Here is a 19,680-nt window from a genome sequence, read left to right as displayed (position 1 = left end):
TCATCTTTTTGCAGCATTTGATCAAACCTGAGAAGAGAGAAAAGCTTTATACACATCAGAATTCTTCTGCTACTTCTAAAAAAAAAGTTACATCATCAAAAAAAAACCAAATGGCCGTTCCATGTGGAACTATATATGCCCGTGTCATAACAGTGCTTTCAATATGTTTGACAGATGATGTAGAGTTAGTGTAGTGTAGTTAATTAACTTTTTCTTTTTTTTCCATATTTTATTCTTCCTGTAATTCTGGAACAAGTTACAAGAAATCTTGTATGCCATTCCTGTGAGCTTAAGTCTGTGTTTGTTTGTGTGTATGTTTAGAAATTCTTATTCTTATTAAATTAATCATTGTAGTTATCATTAGTTTCAGATGAGGTATACAGGTCAAATTGCAGTTCATCTTGTTGTATACAAAAAAATATATATTAATAAATACCATTTATATGTTTTCTGAAATCACAGAGCTATTACAGGTGGTTGGTCCCGAAAAACCTATTATAGCTGTAGCTGGTGAAGACCTGGTTCTGCCTTGTAATATAAAGCCCAGCATTAGCGCTGTGGACATGACAGTGGAGTGGTACAGACTAGATGTGGCAGACATGTTAGTGCATCTTTATAAGGATCGTGAAGACAGAAATGAAAAGCAGGCTCAGACGTACAGAGGAAGAACTTCAGTTTTCAAAGAGGAGCTTCAGAAAGGCAACGCTTCGCTCAAACTCTCAGCTCTCACACTGAGTGATGAAGGAGAATACAAGTGTCTTGTTGTTGACAAATCCAGGTCTAAGGACATCACGGTTCATGTCGTTGTTGAGGGTAAGATCTATTTCAATTTTAAAGAATTACGACTGAGATTGCATAAAGCTGTAGCAGCAGTGGTCCAATTATTTCTCACACTACACAAGTAGTTTTGGTAGTGGACTTATTATCATTAAAAAACTTTAAAACATATTTCCAGAACTAAATATTTTGTAGGCTATAGTCATTAATATGCTAAAAGCATTTTAGAACTACATTTAAATTTTGTATTGAAATATTCAATTACCATTGTTGCTAATATTCTGAATTTTAAGTGTTTAAATAATTTGATTTTGTTTTGTCTAAATCAATGCAATATAAAGAAATGATTTATTTTTAACTACAGTAATTATATTAATTTATTTGAACTCAGAAGCTATGTTAAAAGATTTAATATATTCTGTGTTATGTCACTCAACACTCAGCAGACACAGAGGCACTCTTTTTTTAAATAAAAAATCTGTTAGAAAAAAAATATATAACACTTTTTCATTTTGAGATTAACAGCTCTACATACTTTCATCTGATTTAAACCAATATATTTTGTTTAATGACTGCAGTTCAGGGCAGCAAGCCGGTGATTACAATGGAGAGTTATGATAACTCAGGAGGGATTAATCTAGTTTGTGGATCCAGAGGCTGGAAACCTGAACCCAAGGTTCTGTGGATGGACAGAAATGGAGTCACTCTGCCTGCTGAAGACACACAGATACATAGAGACACTGAGCTCTTCAGTGTGAAACGTCGCATCACTGTTCATGTTCATGATAAAAGTGACTCCAACAGATTTTACTGCAGACTTCAGCAAAATCATCACATGAAGGAGACAGAGGTTATCATTAACAGTAAGTGTCTATGATTAAAACTGCATTTAGATTATAAAATTAGAATTAGAATTTAAGTTTAAATTACTGTAATCATTACTGAAGCGGTGATTAATAATGAACTATTTTATTGTATTTATTGGTTTTCTGCCACAGTGATCTTTGTTAAAGTGATTTGATTGTATTGACTAATTCTTGCACAGATTTTATTTATATCTGAAAACTTATATATTTGTTAATATGTAAATATTTTATTTTAGGTCCATTCTTTGCTGCTGGGAAATGGATTGTTGGCATTTCAGTTTTAGCATGTCTTATTGCTGTTGGATTGATATTTATCTCAGTTCTATGTTACAAGAAAGGTACAATTTTAAACACTTTTTATTCATAACATCTCTAGCATAAATTATACTTTATACCATATATTTAGTTCCTAATAACACCTTAAAGTTCACCCTGTCCTGCACATGTAAATGTTTCTTTACACTCATTTGACATTACAAAGGGTTTTTCTTTACAAAGTTGATTATCTGTATTTGGTGTGTTAGATCACAGAAACTGAATTACTATGTTAAGAATAGGACCAGTTTAATGAGCCTGTGAAGTGTGATTGTGGCTTTTACATTGATATTGCCATGTGTTTAATACTAACATTTGAAATAATCTATTTTCAGAGCAATACAAACAAGTAAACATAAAAAAAGATAAAATATCTGTAATACAGTTCTAATGTGCAATCTAATTAATGCTCCCAATTTATAGGCAGCTAAAATCATCTATCAGAATTATTTACAATTAAAATATTTTTTTAATGTTCTTATGTTCATATTGTCCTCAACAAGTTATTGGATGAAACAAGTAATTTAGAATATTTATATTCTGTTTTCATAATATTATAAAGCATTTTGCACATGACCCTGAAATTGCTGTCCACCCTGTCATAATGTGATAAATGCCCCTTTAAGAAACCATCTGATTTTCTCAGTGATAGAGGTGAAAAGTAACAAATCACATTCTCTCACGTTACTGTAATTGGAGTTTTTGTGTACTAACCCTAACCCTAACCCAATTTTTTTAAGTAGTTTTTAAAATCTTTAATTTTACTTTTAGTTAAGTATGTTTTGTTTGAAGTATTGTAGTTCACTACATTTTAAATCATTTCTGTTACTGAGTAAAAAAACAACAACAAATAAAATAATGCAAAGAAAAAAATCGCACCCCGGAAACTACTGCTCATGCGCATCGCTTCACAGACCAGTCTGAGGTGCTCCCTCCTCGCACATCAGGTAGCTGCACAATGTAAGAATGGCTGAGAGAAAATCAAGAAGTCAAGAAAAATAAAAACTTAACAAAGAGGAGAGAGCAAGATGATGAAGTCAGCTAATCATCTAGATTTTTAGAAAGAAAAGGGTGCATTATTTTATCAGTTACTCACAACAACCTTTAAAGTTAAAACATTATTTAAAAAAAATCTTTTTCCATGCAATCGAGCAAAAGTAATGGGACAACTCTGAGCTTCAGAAAAGAAGGAAAATCACCAAGAGGCAAAAAATCTAGGTTTGAACGCCATGGAGCAGCTTTTTTTATGAATCAAAATTTACACTGGGAGTTTATGAAATAAGTGTTGTAGTAATAATAATTAGATTGTCATAATTAATTGTTTGAGTCAGAATTAATTGGAGAACCTCGTTGATAAAACCAGCCTGAATGATTCACAAGTAGAACTGAGTTGGTTCTCAAGTTCAAATCACTGAATCAATGTTCCTGTTGCTATTTAAGCAAATGTCCATATTTCTTTTTGGAGCTGCTGTTGTGTGAACCATATCACTCTTATTATCTTATTACTCGGATTATTATAATCCAGACCGTGTTTCAGTTGTCTGTGTGTGAGAGACCATACAATGGTGTCATTTGCTTTACTCTATACAGTATGCATAATTCCAGTTAATTTAATAAGCTGTTTAAATTGAGTTCCGTATTGTCTCTTACTGACTGTCATAATCATTATGCTTAGTGATATTTATTGTTGTTACATGTATCAAAAAGTTCAGATAAATGAGGAATGAAGCCTTGTGGCCCAGAGTATAAATTAACCATTGGCCCTGAAACCCTAGCCTAGGCTACCCTACCCTGGATTCCAGTGATTCAGATTTAGCTGAAAGCGAAATTCTGATGAATTCTCATGAAACAAACCCCTGGTCATCTATAAGTGACCACTTTTACTTAAAGCACCAAAAATGCAACAGATTTATTATGCAGTGCATCCTGTTCGTGTCACGCTCCTTCTGGAGTACTTGAAGGCGCGGCGTCGCCTTCTGGGGAACTTGGAGGAGAGACGTTGCCCTAAGGGGAACTTGAAGGCGAGACGTCACCCTGAGGAGATCTTGGGTTCGAGACGTTGCCCTGAGGGGAACTTTGGGGCGAGAAGTCACCCTGAGAGAAACTTGGCTGCGTGAGCTCGGGGGGCGAGACGGGCCATCCGGAGGGGTTTGGCGAACGACTTCCTGTTCGTGTCACGCTCCGACAGCGGTACATGTTCCTTTTCGCGGCCTGGTGGCGGTGTCATGTCCTCTTCATGGCCAGGCGGTGGTACGACGTCCCCTTCGTGGCCAGGTGGCGGTACGATGTCCCTTTTGCGGCCAGGGGGCGGTACAATGTCCCCTTAGTGGCCAGGTGGCGGTACGATGTCCCTTTTGCGGCCAGGGGGCGGTACAATGTCCCCTTAGTGGCCAGGTGGCAGGGCGGCACCCTCAGCAGGACACTGGAGCTGAACGGCACCCTCGTAGGAACTCTGGAATGGAGCAGCGCGCTCGAAGGAACTCTGGAAGGGAGCGGCGCTCTCGTAGGAACTCTGGAACGGAGCATCATGCTCGAAGGAACTCTGGAATGGAGCTGGGTGCTCGGAGGAACTCTGGAACGGAGCAGTGCACTCGGAGGAAAACCAAAACAGAGCGGCTCTATAAAGACAGGAGGAAATGCAGAATGCGATTTTGGCTCATTCTGTGGGGAATTGGGACAAATTTATCTCCACATACTTTCCGCCGCCTTGTAGGAATCCCCCCCGCTCAGCCATCTTTCCGGAGAAGCGAGGCGGGAATTTGACTGGGTTCTCAGAGGGGCGTGGCGCATGCTCCAGAGCCGCCAAAAATTCAGCTGCCGATCCATTGCGGTAGGGCGATCCCGCTTTTGGTTTCGGTATTGGTCGGACCTTCTGTCATTGTAGTGACCACGCGATGGAAGCGGGAGTAACTCAATCATCATTTATTAATGTTTAGAAACGAAACCAGAATCCAGTTACGCACCGTAACGTAGGGAGAAATCCAAATGCTGGTAGAATCTGGAAAGCAGGTATGATCCGTGAGCACGTATAAATCCGCTTAGCGAATGCAGTCCGTAAAGCGGGTATGTATCCGCACCGTGAGTATGCAAGGGTAATCCGTACAGTAAATGTAATCCGTCCAAATGGAACAGGAAGCAGGAACCAGTGGGGAATGCTGGCAGTCGGGAATCCAGGAGATCACTTGCATGACTTAGTAGGTCTGACACCAGTGCTGATATAGGGCATCGGTAATGAGAGACACCAGCAGAACGAGGCAGCGTGACAGCTGCCGAGGCGTGGCAGGTCGATTCCTGACAAGATCCTACAAACTGTGAGGAAGAGTATCATTCAAACTAAAATTAAGGAAGTCACTCTGAACTTATTTTGGAGATAATTATTTTGAAATTGTGACATCTCAAAGACACTTTATGATGATTTTAAACCACCAAAGAGCATTCCATATATGTGAATTATACAAAACTAGGAATGCATACATTATTGAATTAGTACAAATTAATGTTGAAAAAATTTGAAGCAAAAAAGGAATCAATAATCAGAAATTGAAAGCTGCACCACGCAACCCAGGGACTGCCAAGAAAACATCATCCATTAAAACTTCTCCAAACATGAACCTAAATCACATCACAGATGAACTACATCTTTATGATAAAGTATGATTGTCTAAGTCTTTTGCATCAATACTGTTATATATATATATATATATATATATATATATATATATATATATATATATATATATATATATATATATATATATAAATAACAGTATTAATGTTAATGTTTATGTTTAACATTTGATATTATTTATTTTTAGACCAACAGAAAAGGACAAAGGAAAAAGGTAATTACATCTGAACATTTCTTTTATTTTCAAAATGTCCAAAAAAAATAGATATTACTAGTATTACCTTTAAAGCAAATGCTAATGCAGTAATATATGTCGTGTATTTTCACTCTTTGTTTGTAATGATTGATGTTAATGTACAATCTGATTATGCTACCAAATTGTAACCAGTTAAAGTCATTTATCTGGATATTATGAGGGAGAAAAAAGAAGTAGGGTTCTGTAAAAAGTAGAGGTACAAACACATCATTCAGAATACATTAAATTTCTTGTGTTGTAAAATTCATAACTGACCCGTAACAGCAAGTTCCACTGTTCTGTAGTGTACCATTTAGATTTAGCAAATAAATAACATAAGGAAAAATATTAAATATTATAACTGCAATTTGATGTGTTCTGTTACATTACTAAAATGCTTATTCTAGTTAGCACTTCATACATCTTTTTAAAATTATTTATTAAAAATGAATTAATCTGTTTTTGTCACCAGAGATTAATGAGCTGAAAAACAATGCAGGTAAGAATGAAGTGTTTTTAAAATCATAATGTATCACTGTATTTAAATATAATCACAAATCTAACTGGAATGGGGGAATCGGGGGTGAATCTAACTACAGCTTTTTTTTTTGTTAGTGAAATCAGCCAGACATTATCCAATCCAGAGAGAGACCTGTAATACCTGCTTTTCCTTTAAACATTTCAGTTCAGTTTAGTTAAACACAGTGTTTATTCGTAATTTACATGGCCTCTTTCAACAGAATTCAGACCCTTGACCAGTTACCTTATATTACTAAGTTATAAATTGTGAATTTTTATTGTGAAGCATTAAAGCCAAAATCACCTTGTGACTGTGTACAAACTGGTACATACTGTATGCATACTGTATTATTGAGTTTTTTCAAATATTTTCTGACCAAAAAAGTCATCTTGCAATAATTGATTTCAAGTTGCAGTGTTTAAAAATAAAATTTTAATTTGTAATTATTAATATGATAGAATTAGTCAGGGGTGTAAATAGTTTTGCAAGGCATTGTACATTACAGCAAAGTAAAATTCTGTCCTTAAAATATCCAAGCTTTTTAGTACCTTGGGGTCAGAGTGCAGTACAGTACAGTACTCTGGAGAAAGGGATGTGTTCTGAGAACCGATATTTTTTTGGACTGGTACATAATTGGGTCAATACCAGACTACTGATTAGCTGCAGGACCGATAAGCAAAATCTCCATTTTATCAAAGAAAAGAATTATGGGTCATCCAGTCTTTTAATTTATTAATACACTCAGTTATACAAGCTAATTGAGCTATATCGCCTGGTTTTGATGAGATATATAACTGGGTATCATCAGCATAACAGTGGAAGCTAATTCCATGCCTTCTAATAATATTTCCTAAGGGAAGCATGTATATTGTGAAGAGCAGGAGTCCTAGATCTTTTTTTTTTCCTGAAAGGTGTTTTTAATTAAAAAAGTGCTTTATGGGCATTTTTCTTTTTGGTTAGAGGCATGTATAAACTGCAGTACTAAAGTTCAGCAGTAAAAAAAAAATTTAATGTTCAACACTTTTTTCACATCGTGTCTTTTTGCAACAACTTGTAGAGCGTAGTATCGATAAGCAGGATAAGTAAAAAAAAAAAAAAAAGAAGGGCCTTGATCATGGGTCCAACTGTGTCAGGTTGGCAGTGCTGGAGCTTGAACATCAAACTTCTGATCAGTTACCCACATCCTTGCTTCTTGCTCCCATCCAAGTACTAACAAACCTGAACCTGCGTACCTTCCAGCATCAGATCAGATCAGATGTTAATGTCTACACAATAATATTAATTTAGAATACACATATTAGGAGGATTTGATTTGTAACTTTATCAGGCATGTACCAGACAGTGGGTCATATGTTTGCTAGCTCTTCTTAATATTTTATATTTTCTGGTTTCAGAGGTGCAGAAAAAAACAATTGAAGGTAATTACACCAAAACTTCTTTTTCCTATTATCTGGAGAGCTGTAAGTAAAGAGCATGTCTGTCTGTCTGTCAGTACTACATGAATATGAATGATGAATATGACATTAATTAAACAATAATGTGAAGTCAAATCATTAGAACAGTCAGTAATTATAAAGGATTCACCTTTTAGAATTCATAGACAATTTCAGCGAGGCCGTGTTACTAGTTAAGTAAATATGTCACTTCAACCTTTTATATTTCTGTTTTCAGAGCAGGAGAAGCAGAAGAACAATGATGGTAATTACACTTGATATTGTTCATTTTATCACTAAATTAAAATTAAACAAGCTGTAAATCTGAAGGAAATGATGACCAACGAGCATTCCATAGAAGTAAGATATAAAGTACTAACAATGCATGGATTATTGAAATGGTACAGTATAAAATAATAGTAATAATAATCCAAAAGTTTATATTATTTATATTAACAATTAATATAATCTATTTCTAGACAATACGATAAAGAAACTGGAAGAAGGTAATTACACCTGAACTTCTATTTTATTTTGCAAATATCAGAAAAACTGTGATATATGAACTTGTATTGCCTTTAGAGCAAATGCTGTACATTTATATTCTGTTCTTCTGTTTAATTCATGCGTTTTATCATCAGAGATTAAAAAGCTGAACAACAATGCAGGTAAGAATGAAGTGCTTTTGAAATCATATCACTGTAATTAAATGTAATCACAAATCTAACTGGGATGTTGTGACACTGTATTGATATCTTTGACTTTAACATGGTGAGGAGTCACAGGAAGGTGCAGATTGGGCCGAAGTTATAATTTATAACAACAATTTTTTTATAAGTGAAACCATTTAGACATTATCCAATCCAGAGAGAGACCTTTAATACCAGCTTTTCCTTTAAACCTTTCAGTTCAGATCAGTTACAAACAGCTTTTATTTGGGATTTACACAGCGTCACAGCGTTGTTTTTACATGTGAGATGGCACGCTTGCATGGAGAGCACAATATTATATTTATTATTTATAATTTATTAAATATATAATTTATATATTAATGAAATTGTTGAAAAATAATGAAACGAAATAATAAATTATTTTGTAGATTTTCATAAATCAGCAACTTTTCAGCAAATATGATCCAACCTGTATTTCTGTGGTATGCTGAGGAAATCTCTCTCTCTCTCTCTCTCTCTCTCTCTCTCTCTCTCTCTCTCTTTTTATTCCTGAAGGCCCTTTTTATTTAAAAAAAAAATGCTTTTTGTGCCCTTTTCTTTTTGGTTAGAGGCATGTGTAAACTGCAGTACTGTAGTACATCCTGTCTTTTTGCAACAAATTATAGAGAGTAGTATCAATAACAGTATCGATAAGCAGGATAAGAAAAAAAAAAAAAAAGGGCCTTGATCATGGGTCCAACTGTGTCAGGTTGGCAGTGCTGGAGATTAAACCTCAAACTTCTGATCAGTTATCCACATCCTTGCTTCTTGCTCCCATCCAAGTACTAACAAACCTGAACCTGCTTACATTCCAGCATCAGATCAGATCAGATGTTAATGTCTACACAATAATTTTAATTTAGAATACACATATTAGGAGGATTATATTTGTTACTTTATCAGGCATGTCCCAGACAGTGGGTCATATGTTTGCTAGCACTTTTTAATATTTTATATTTTCTGGTTTCAGAGGTGCAGAAAAAGAGAATTGAAGGTAATTACACCAAAACCTCTTTTTCCTATTATCATGAGAGCTGTAAGTAAAGAGCATGTATGTCTGTCTGTCAGTACTGCATGGTTTCTCGGCACAAGACAACATGAATATGACATTCATAAAACAATAATGTGAAGGCAAATATTTAGAACAGTCAGTGATTATAAACAATACGCCTTTTAGAAATCATAGAGAATTTCAGTGAGGCTTCAGAAAGAGTGTGGATACTGGATATAGGGGAATCACTTACATTCACTCAGTACTGCTTTGTTTTTGGTTTTACCAGAGGAAATATTTGGGATAATTACATGTACAATACATGTCACATACAGTACATGTACAAATGAGCCAGATTTGATCAAACATTGGTTTCTCTATCACATCACTCATTAGGCACATATGATGGTGATGCACGCTGCCAGACAGAGCAACCTTACGGAGTTTCAGATTTCTGCTGGATTTTTATACTAACAGTGTTACGTCACTTTAACCTTTTATATTTCTGTTTTCAGAGCAGGAGAAACAGAAGAACAATGATGGTAATTACACTTGATATTGTTCATTTTATCACTTAATTAAAATTAAACAAGCTGTAAATCTGAAGGAAATGATGACCAACGAGCATTCCATAGAAGTAAGATATAAAGTACTAACAATGCATGGATTATTGAAATGGTACAGTATAAAATAATAGTAATAATAATAATCCAAATGTTTATATTATTTATATTAACAATTAATATATTCTATTTTTAGACCAAAAGATAAAGGAACTGGAAGAAGGTAATTACACCTGAACTTCTATTTTATTTTGCAAATATCTGAAAAACTGTGATATATGAACTTTTATTGCCTTTAAAGCAAATGCTGTACATTTATGTTCTGCATTTTCACCTCTTTGTTTGTAATGATTGGTGATAATGTACAATCTAATTAATGCTACTAAATTATAGGCAGCTAAAATCATTTATCTGCTTATTATCTGGGAGCAGTAAAGAAGGAGGATTCTGTAAGAAGAGAAGAGAAACAAACACATCAGTCAGAAAACTTTAAATTACTTGTGATGTGAAAGTCATAACTGACCTGTAAAATCTAGTTCCACTCTGTTTTATTTATAAAATACACAACATAAGGAGAAAATAAAATGTCATAACTGCATTCTAATTGTATGTGTTTACTTTTATATTTTAATTTAGTTATCATTTCATACGTCTTTATTATTTATTAAAAACGTATTAATGTATTTTTCAACAGAGAAACAAAAACTGCAAAAAAACTCAGGTAAGAATGAAGTGTTTTTAAATCATAATGTATCACTGTAATTAAATGTAATCACAAATCTAACTGGGATGTTGTTACACTGTATTGATATCTTTGACTTTAACATGGGGAGGAGTCACAGGAAGGTGTAGATAAAACTGAGAGTAAAATCTATAGCTATTTTTGTTGTTAATAAAACTAACCAGATTTGATTAAGTTCAGATAGAAACCTGTAATAGCAGCTTTTCCTTTCCACAGGACGGTGCAGATCAGACCGAGAGTAATATTTAGAGCAATTTTATGTTTTATTATCAATCAAAGAAGATAAAAACCTGTAATAGTAGATTTTCCGTTAAACCCTTCAGTTCAGTTCAGTTAAAAACAGCATTTATTTGTGAAATACACAGCGTCCTACAAAAGTATTCAAATCCCTGTCCAGTTACGTCATAATACTGAATTACAAATGGTGTGTTACAATTTCATTGTGTTCAATGTTTTATTTTAAAACACTGAAACTTTAAATACATTGTTGGAAAAAAATGATTGGGGATAAAATGATTTCTCGATGAAATGATAACTGACCTGTAACATAATGCATAGATTAGTCAAATGGTCTAAAATATTGTCCAAATGTTTACATTTTCCATTGAGTACAGTGTGATCAATAATCAGGGAACGGAATCTGCACTACACCACACCAACCAGTCACATGAACATAAATCACATCACAGCTGAACCACATCTCTATGATGAAGTGTGTTTGTGTCTTTTACATCAATCCTGTCATATGTTTAATATTGATATTTAATATCATCCTTCTTCAGACCAACAGATACAGGACCTGAAAAAAGGTAATTACACCTGAACTTATATTTTATTTTTAAATATCTGAAAAACTGTTCTTAATGAACTTGTTTTGACTTTAAAATAAATGCTATTATTTATGTTGTGCATTTTCACCTCTTTGTTTGTAATGATTGGTGCTAATTATAATTATACCTGATTATTGGCAGCTTAAGTCTTTTATCTGGATATTATCAGTCAGCAAAAAAGAAGTAGAGTTCTGTAAAAAGTAGAGATACAAACACATCATTCAGAAAACATTCAATTACTTGTGTTGTGAAAGTCATAACTGACCCGTAACAGCAAGTTCCACTGTTCTGTAGTGTACCATTTAGATTTAGCAAATAAATAACATAAGGAGAAACATTAAATATTATAACTGCAATTTGATTTGATGTATTTTGTTACATTATTAAAATGCTTATTCTAGTTAACTAAAATGTATTTATTAAAAACTAATTCATCTGTTTTATCATCAGAGATTAAAGTGCTGAAAAATGAAACAGGTAAGAATTAAGTGCTTTTAAAATCATAACATATCACTGTAACCAAATGTAATCACAAATCTAACTGGGATGTTGTGACACTGTATTGATAGCTTTGACGTTAACATGGTGAAGAGTCACAGGAAGGTGCAGATTGGTTCGAAGTTATAATTTATACCTTCTTTTTTTATAAGTGAAACCATCCAGACATTATCTAATCCATAGAGAGACCTTTAATACCAGCTTTTCCTTTAAACCTTTCAGTTTAGTTCAGATAAAAACAGCGTTTTCATTGTGATTTACACAGCGTCTTTTAACAGTAGTCAGACCTTTGACCTATTACATTATATTACTGATATCCTATTTCATTGTAAAACACTGGAACTCAAAGTCAGTTATTATAAGGCAACATTGTATCTTGTTGGAAAATATTCTGTGTGAAAAATATTCAACCCCTGTGATGTGGAAGCTGCCAAGTTACTGCAAAATTTCTTTAACAAGGACACAATTTTTCTACTATTAGAATCTACTTTTGCATTAATGAATTAATTATAGCAATTAATCAGGCAAAAAGGAAGCTGCACCACACCACCCAGGAACTGCCAAGAAAAAACATTCATTCAAATATCTCTGTGTGAGCCAGGCTGGGAACTGCGTTTTTTCTTGCTGGACACTGTGGTTGTTTGGGTTTCGATTGTTTGTGCTTGATTGTATTTTTGAGTGATTAAAGGTCAGGTTGGAATATTAGCTGTGCTTTTACAGTTTAATATTAATGTCTTTTTAAGAGAAATGTACGGGAGGTTTAGTGTAGCTGTGGGGGCACACGGTTTTCTTACCGAGTTCAGTGGAGTTATTATTATTATTATTATTATTATTATTATTATTATTATTATTATTATTATTATTATTAATTATTATTATTATTATTATTATTATTATTATTATTAACATTTCTAAACAGTGGAAATTGTTGTCTATATATGGAAGTGGAATTTTTAACCACTGGATCTGAGTAAGTCTGCCTGTACAATCTCTAACAAGAAGAAGACTTGTGATAGAAGTCACAGAGAAGCCAGCAAAGCTTTTGAAGGAGTGGTACAATGGTGCACCAGTCAAACCCACCAAAAGCACTGAAGAATCCTGGCCTGTGTGGGACGGTGACAAAATACAAGCTGCTATGAAAAGTGCCGATTGAGTTTAGTGACTCAGCTGTGATTTTGGGAGACCAAGATAGAGCTTTTATATGCAGCTCTTTATGATTAATGTGGCTCAAACCTAACATTTCCCATGCCAAAAGACACAAGAACCCTATAAACACAAACAAAAAGATAAAGCAACATTTCAGTGTTTTAAAAACAAAAGATAAATGTCTTAAAGTGGCCCAGTCAAAGTGCTGATCTCAGTCTTTTTGAGAATATGTGGCACAATTTGTAAAGTGCATTTTACAAGCATCAGTCAATTAACCAGAACAATCTGGAGCATTAAAGCCAAAATCACCTTGTGACTGTACAATACTGGTACAGACTGTATGCATACTGTATACTGTATTGAGTTTTTCCTATATATTTCCCGACCAAAAATGTCACCTTGCAATAATTGATATCAAGTTGCAGAGTTTAAAAAAAAAATATTAAACAAAGTAAAATGTTTATCTGTAAATTTAGTAATATGAGTATTAGTCAAAAGTCTAAATAATTTTGCAAGGCATTATACATTACAGCACAGTGAAATTCTGTCCTTAAAATATCCAAGCTTTTTAGAACCTCGGGGTCAGAGTGCAGTACAGTACAGTACTCTGGAGTAAGGGATGGGTACCGAGAAGCGATATTTTTTTGGACTGGTACATAATTGGGTCAATACCAGACTACTGATTAGTTTCAGGACAAACTGTACTGTTATCGATACTTGTGGTGTTTTATCTTCGGTGGTAATGCGAATTAAAAGCTGCTGCTTGTCATTTTCCATGCCTGAATGATATAATCACGTGGTCGACATTTCCTCATTGGACATGTGATATCAATGCACACGTGCAGTGTGTGTGCGAGAGACAGAATCATGGCGGTAATGTTGTAACGTTCAAAAATGTGGGTTCACGTTGTGAAAATTAGCGACACCAGTGTCAGATGTAACATATGCAGCAGTGTAACAGTGAACAAAGGAGGCAAAACATTTAAAAACAAAACACGCTTTTACCTCCAGCAATGCACTTTATTTACTGTCTCTCATCTCCAACTGTAACTCTCCTGCCTCAGCCTCAAGCGAAGGTAACAGTCATTATAAAATAAATCTATAGGTTGAACCAGTAGTCTTTGAAGACACCATTAATCAGCACTGATAGTTGTTTGCTAGAACTAAAAATTCATACCGGTAGTTTTTCCAGCTTTCGGTCTGCAGTCATTAGAAGAGCGGCCTCTAGAGATAAATTTATGATGTTGTCTGCCATTTGTTTTTACATGTGAGATGGCACGCTTGCATGGGGAGCACAATATTATATTTATTATTTATCACTTATTAAATATATAATTGTATAAATTATTGAGATTGTTAAAAAATAATGAAACAAAATAATAAATTATTTAGTAGATTTTCATAAATTAGCAAGTTTTCAGCAAATATGATCCAACCTGTATTTCTGTGGTATGCTGAGGAAATCTCTCTCTCTCTCTCTCTCTCTCTCTCTCTCTTTCTCTCTCTCTTTCTCTCTGTCTTTTTTTCCCTGAATTCTCTTTTTAAATAAAAAAAAGTGCTTTTTGTGCCCTTTTCTTTTTGGTTAGAGGCATGTGTAAACTGCAGTACTGTAGTACATCCTGTCTTTTTGCAACAAATTATAGACAGTAGTATCAATAACAGTATCAATAAGCAGGATAAGTAAAAAAAAAAAAAAAAAAAAAGGGCCTTGATCAAGGGCCCAACTGTGTCAGGTTGGCAGTGCTGGAGCTTAAACCTCAAACTTCTGATCAGTTATCCACATCCTTGCTTCTTGCTCCCATCCAAGTACTAACAAACCTGAACCTGCTTACCTTCCAGCATCAGATCAGATCAGATGTTAATGTCTACACAATAATATTAATTTAGAATACACATGGATAGGTGGATTTGATTTGTAACTTTATCAGGCATGTCCCAGACAGTGGGTCATATGTTTGCTAGCACTTTTAATATTTTATATTTTCTGGTTTCAGAGGTGCAGAAAAAGAGGATTGAAGGTAATTACACCAAAACCTCTTTTTCCTATTATCATGAGAGCTGTAAGTAAAGAGCATGTATGTCTGTCTGTCAGTACTGCATGGCTTCTCTGCACAAGACAACATGAATATGACATTCATAAAACAATAATGTGAAGGCAAATATTTAGAACAGTCAGTGATTATAAACAATACGCCTTTTAGAAATCATAGAGAAATTCAGTGAGGCTTCAGAAAGAGTGTGGATACTGGATATAGGGGAATCACTTACATTCACTCAGTACTGCTTTGTTTTTGGTTTTACCAGAGGAAATATTTGGGATAATTACATGTACAATACATGTCACATACAGTACATGTACAAATGAGCCAGATTTGATCAAATATTAGTTTCTCTATCACATCACTCATTAGGCACATATGATGGTGATGCACGCTGCCAGACAGAGCAACCTTACGGAGTTTCAGATTTCTGCTGGATTTTTATACTAACAGTGTTACGTCACTTTAACCTTTTATATTTCTGTTTTCAGAGCAGGAGAAACAGAAGAACAATGATGGTAATTACACTTGATATTGTTCATTTTATCACTTAATTAAAATTAAACAAGCTGTAAATCTGAAGGAAATGATGACCAACGAGCATTCCATAGAAGTAAGATATAAAGTACTAAGAATGCATGGATTATTGAAATGGTACAGTATAAAATAATATCCAAATGTTTATATTATTTATATTAACAATTAATATAATCTATTTTTAGACCAACAGATAAAGGAACTGGAAGAAGGTAATTACACCTGAACTTATATTTTATTTTTAAATATCTGAAAAACTGTGATATATGAACTTGTATTGCCTTTAAAGCAAATGCTGTACATTTATATTCTGCATTTTCACCTCTTTGTTTGTAATGATTGGTGATAATGTACAATCTAATTAATGCTACCAAATTATAGGCAGCTAAAATCATTTATCTGTTTATTATCTGGAGAGCTGTAAGTAAAGAGCATGTATGTCTGTCTGTCAGTACTGCATGGCTTCTGCACAAGACAACATGAATATGACATTCATAAAACAATAATGTGAAGGCAAATATTTAGAACAGTCAGTGATTATAAACAATACGCCTTTTAGAAATCATAGAGAATTTCAGTGAGGCTTCAGAAAGAGTGTGGATACTGGATATAGGGGAACCACTAACATTCACTCAGTACTGCTTTGTTTTTGGTTTTACCAGAGGAAATATTTGGGATAATTACATGTACAATACATGTCACATACAGTACATGTACAAATGAGCCAGATTTGATCAAATATTAGTTTCTCTATCACATCACTCATTAGGCACATATGATGGTGATGCACGCTGCCAGACAGAGCAACCTTACGGAGTTTCAGATTTCTGCTGGATTTTTATACTAACAGTGTTACGTCACTTTAACCTTTTATATTTCTGTTTTCAGAGCAGGAGAAACAGAAGAACAATGATGGTAATTACACTTGATATTGTTCATTTTATCACTTAATTAAAATTAAACAAGCTGTAAATCTGAAGGAAATGATGACCAACGAGCATTCCATAGAAGTAAGATATAAAGTACTAACAATGCATGGATTATTGAAATGGTACAGTATAAAATAATAGTAATAATAATCCAAATGTTTATATTATTTATATTAACAATTAATATAATCTATTTTTAGACCAAAAGATAAAGGAACTGGAAGAAGGTAATTACACCTGAACTTCTATTTTATTTTGCAAATATCTGAAAAACTGTGATATATGAACTTGTATTGCCTTTAAAGCAAATGCTGTACATTTATATTCTGCATTTTCACCTCTTTGTTTGTAATGATTGGTGATAATGTACAATCTAATTAATGCTACCAAATTCTAGGCAGCTAAAATCATTTATCTGTTTATTATCTGGGAGCAGTAAAGAAGGAGGATTCTGTAAGAAGAGAAGAGAAACAAACACATCAGTCAGAAAACTTTAAATTACTTGTGATGTGAAAGTCATAACTGACCCGTAACAGCAAGTTCCACTGTTCTGTAGTGTACCATTTAGATTTAGCAAATAAATAACATAAGGAGAAACATTAAATATTATAACTGCAATTTGATTTGATGTGTTTTGTTACATTATTAAAATGCTTATTCTAGTTAACTAAAATGTATTTATTAAAAAATTATTAATGTATTTTTCAACAGCGAATCAAAAACTGCAAAACTCTTCAGGTAAGAATGAAGTGTTTTTAAATCATAATGTATCACTGTAATTAAATGTAATCACAAATCTAACTGGGATGTTGTTACACTGTATTGATATCTTTGACTTTAACATGGGGAGGAGTCACAGGAAGGTGTAGATAAAACTGAGAGTAAAATCTATATCTATTTTTGTTGTTAATAAAACTAGTCAGATTTTATTAATTTCAGATAGAAACCTGTAATAGCAGCTTTTCCTTTCCACAGGACGGTGCAGATCCGACCGAGAGTAATATATAGAGCAATTATATGTTTTATTATCAATCAAAGAAGATAAAAACCTGTGATAGCAGATTTTCCGTTAAACCCTTCAGTTCAGTTCAGTTAAAAACAGCATTAATTTGTGAAATACCAACCAATCACACAGTCACATGAACGTAAATCACATCACAGCTGAACCACATCTCTATGATGAAGTGTGTTTGTGTCTTTTACATCAATCCTGTCATATGTTTAATATTGATATTTAATATCATCCTTCTTCAGACCAACAGATACAGGACCTGAAAAAAGGTAATTACACCTGAACTTATATTTTATTTTTAAATATCTGAAAAACTGTTCTTAATGAACTTGTTTTGACTTTAAAATAAATGCTATTATTTATGTTGTGCATTTTCACCTCTTTGTTTGTAATGATTGGTGCTAATTATAATTATACCTAATTATTGGCAGCTTAAGTCTTTTATCTGGATATTATCAGTCAGCAAAAAAGAAGTAGAGTTCTGTAAAAAGTAGAGATACAAACACATCATTCAGAAAACATTAAATTACTTGTGTTGTGAAAGTCATAACTGACCCGTAACAGCAAGTTCCACTGTTCTGTAGTGTACCATTTAGATTTAGCAAATAAATAACATAAGGAGAAACATTAAATATTATAACTGCAATTTGATTTGATGTGTTTTGTTACATTATTAAAATGCTTATTCTAGTTAACAAAAATGTATTTATTAAAACTAATTCATCTGTTTTATCATCAGAGATTAAAGTGCTGAAAAATGAAACAGGTAAGAATTAAGTGCTTTTAAAATCATAACATATCACTGTAATTAAATGTAATCACAAATCTAACTGGGATGTTGTTACACTGTATTGATATCTTTGACTTTAACATGGGGAGGAGCCACAGGAAGGTGTAGATAAAACTGAGAGTAAAATCTATATCTATTTTTGTTGTTAATAAAACTAGTCAGATTTTATTAATTTCAGATAGAAACCTGTAATAGCAGCTTTTCCTTTCCACAGGACGGTGCAGATCCGACCGAGAGTAATATATAGAGCAATTATATGTTTTATTATCAATCAAAGAAGATAAAAACCTGTGATAGCAGATTTTCCGTTAAACCCTTCAGTTCAGTTCAGTTAAAAACAGCATTAATTTGTGAAATACCAACCAATCACACAGTCACATGAACGTAAATCACATCACAGCTGAACCACATCTCTATGATGAAGTGTGTTTGTGTCTTTTACATCAATCCTGTCATATGTTTAATATTAATATTTAATATCATCCTTCTTCAGACCAACAGATACAGGACCTGAAAAAAGGTAATTACACCTGAACTTATATTTTATTTTTAAATATCTGAAAAACTGTTCTTAATGAACTTGTTTTGACTTTAAAATAAATGCTATTATTTATGTTGTGCATTTTCACCTCTTTGTTTGTAATGATTGGTGCTAATTATAATTATACCTAATTATTGGCAGCTTAAGTCTTTTATCTGGATATTATCAGTCAGCAAAAAAGAAGTAGAGTTCTGTAAAAAGTAGAGATACAAACACATCATTCAGAAAACATTAAATTACTTGTGTTGTGAAAGTCATAACTGACCCGTAACAGCAAGTTCCACTGTTCTGTAGTGTACCATTTAGATTTAGCAAATAAATAACATAAGGAGAAACATTAAATATTATAACTGCAATTTGATTTGATGTGTTTTGTTACATTATTAAAATGCTTATTCTAGTTAGCAAAAATGTATTTATTAAAAACTAATTCATCTGTTTTATCATCAGAGATTAAAGTGCTGAAAAATGAAACAGGTAAGAATTAAGTGCTTTTAAAATCATAACATATCACTGTAATTAAATGTAATCACAAATCTAACTGGGATGTTGTGACACTGTATTGATAGCTTTGACGT

At 33.4% G+C, this 19,680-nt stretch overlaps 1 protein-coding gene across 1 annotated transcript in view; it reads left to right on the top strand.

The window, feature by feature from the left end:
• LOC124387014 (golgin subfamily A member 6-like protein 7) overlaps nucleotides 1-19,680 on the top strand; it is a 162,810-nt gene that overhangs the window by 32,977 nt on the left and 110,153 nt on the right. The window contains exons 3-23 of the mRNA XM_046851105.1: nucleotides 463-813; nucleotides 1,356-1,640; nucleotides 1,880-1,981; nucleotides 5,774-5,800; nucleotides 6,294-6,320; nucleotides 7,736-7,759; nucleotides 8,013-8,039; nucleotides 8,254-8,280; nucleotides 8,416-8,442; nucleotides 9,455-9,478; nucleotides 9,991-10,017; nucleotides 10,235-10,261; nucleotides 10,733-10,759; nucleotides 11,563-11,589; nucleotides 12,061-12,087; nucleotides 15,249-15,272; nucleotides 15,785-15,811; nucleotides 16,960-16,986; nucleotides 17,471-17,497; nucleotides 19,055-19,081; nucleotides 19,553-19,579. Of these exons, the coding sequence (XP_046707061.1) occupies nucleotides 463-813; nucleotides 1,356-1,640; nucleotides 1,880-1,981; nucleotides 5,774-5,800; nucleotides 6,294-6,320; nucleotides 7,736-7,759; nucleotides 8,013-8,039; nucleotides 8,254-8,280; nucleotides 8,416-8,442; nucleotides 9,455-9,478; nucleotides 9,991-10,017; nucleotides 10,235-10,261; nucleotides 10,733-10,759; nucleotides 11,563-11,589; nucleotides 12,061-12,087; nucleotides 15,249-15,272; nucleotides 15,785-15,811; nucleotides 16,960-16,986; nucleotides 17,471-17,497; nucleotides 19,055-19,081; nucleotides 19,553-19,579 (1,215 nt within the window). The remainder of the gene's footprint in view (nucleotides 1-462; nucleotides 814-1,355; nucleotides 1,641-1,879; nucleotides 1,982-5,773; nucleotides 5,801-6,293; nucleotides 6,321-7,735; nucleotides 7,760-8,012; nucleotides 8,040-8,253; nucleotides 8,281-8,415; nucleotides 8,443-9,454; nucleotides 9,479-9,990; nucleotides 10,018-10,234; nucleotides 10,262-10,732; nucleotides 10,760-11,562; nucleotides 11,590-12,060; nucleotides 12,088-15,248; nucleotides 15,273-15,784; nucleotides 15,812-16,959; nucleotides 16,987-17,470; nucleotides 17,498-19,054; nucleotides 19,082-19,552; nucleotides 19,580-19,680) is intronic.

Source organism: Silurus meridionalis, chromosome 6, assembly GCF_014805685.1.
Source record: "Silurus meridionalis isolate SWU-2019-XX chromosome 6, ASM1480568v1, whole genome shotgun sequence".
In the NCBI taxonomy this organism is placed as follows: domain Eukaryota; kingdom Metazoa; phylum Chordata; class Actinopteri; order Siluriformes; family Siluridae; genus Silurus; species Silurus meridionalis.
The sequence above is the reverse complement of the archived record's forward strand: the minus strand, read 5'-3'. Positions and strand labels throughout refer to the sequence as shown.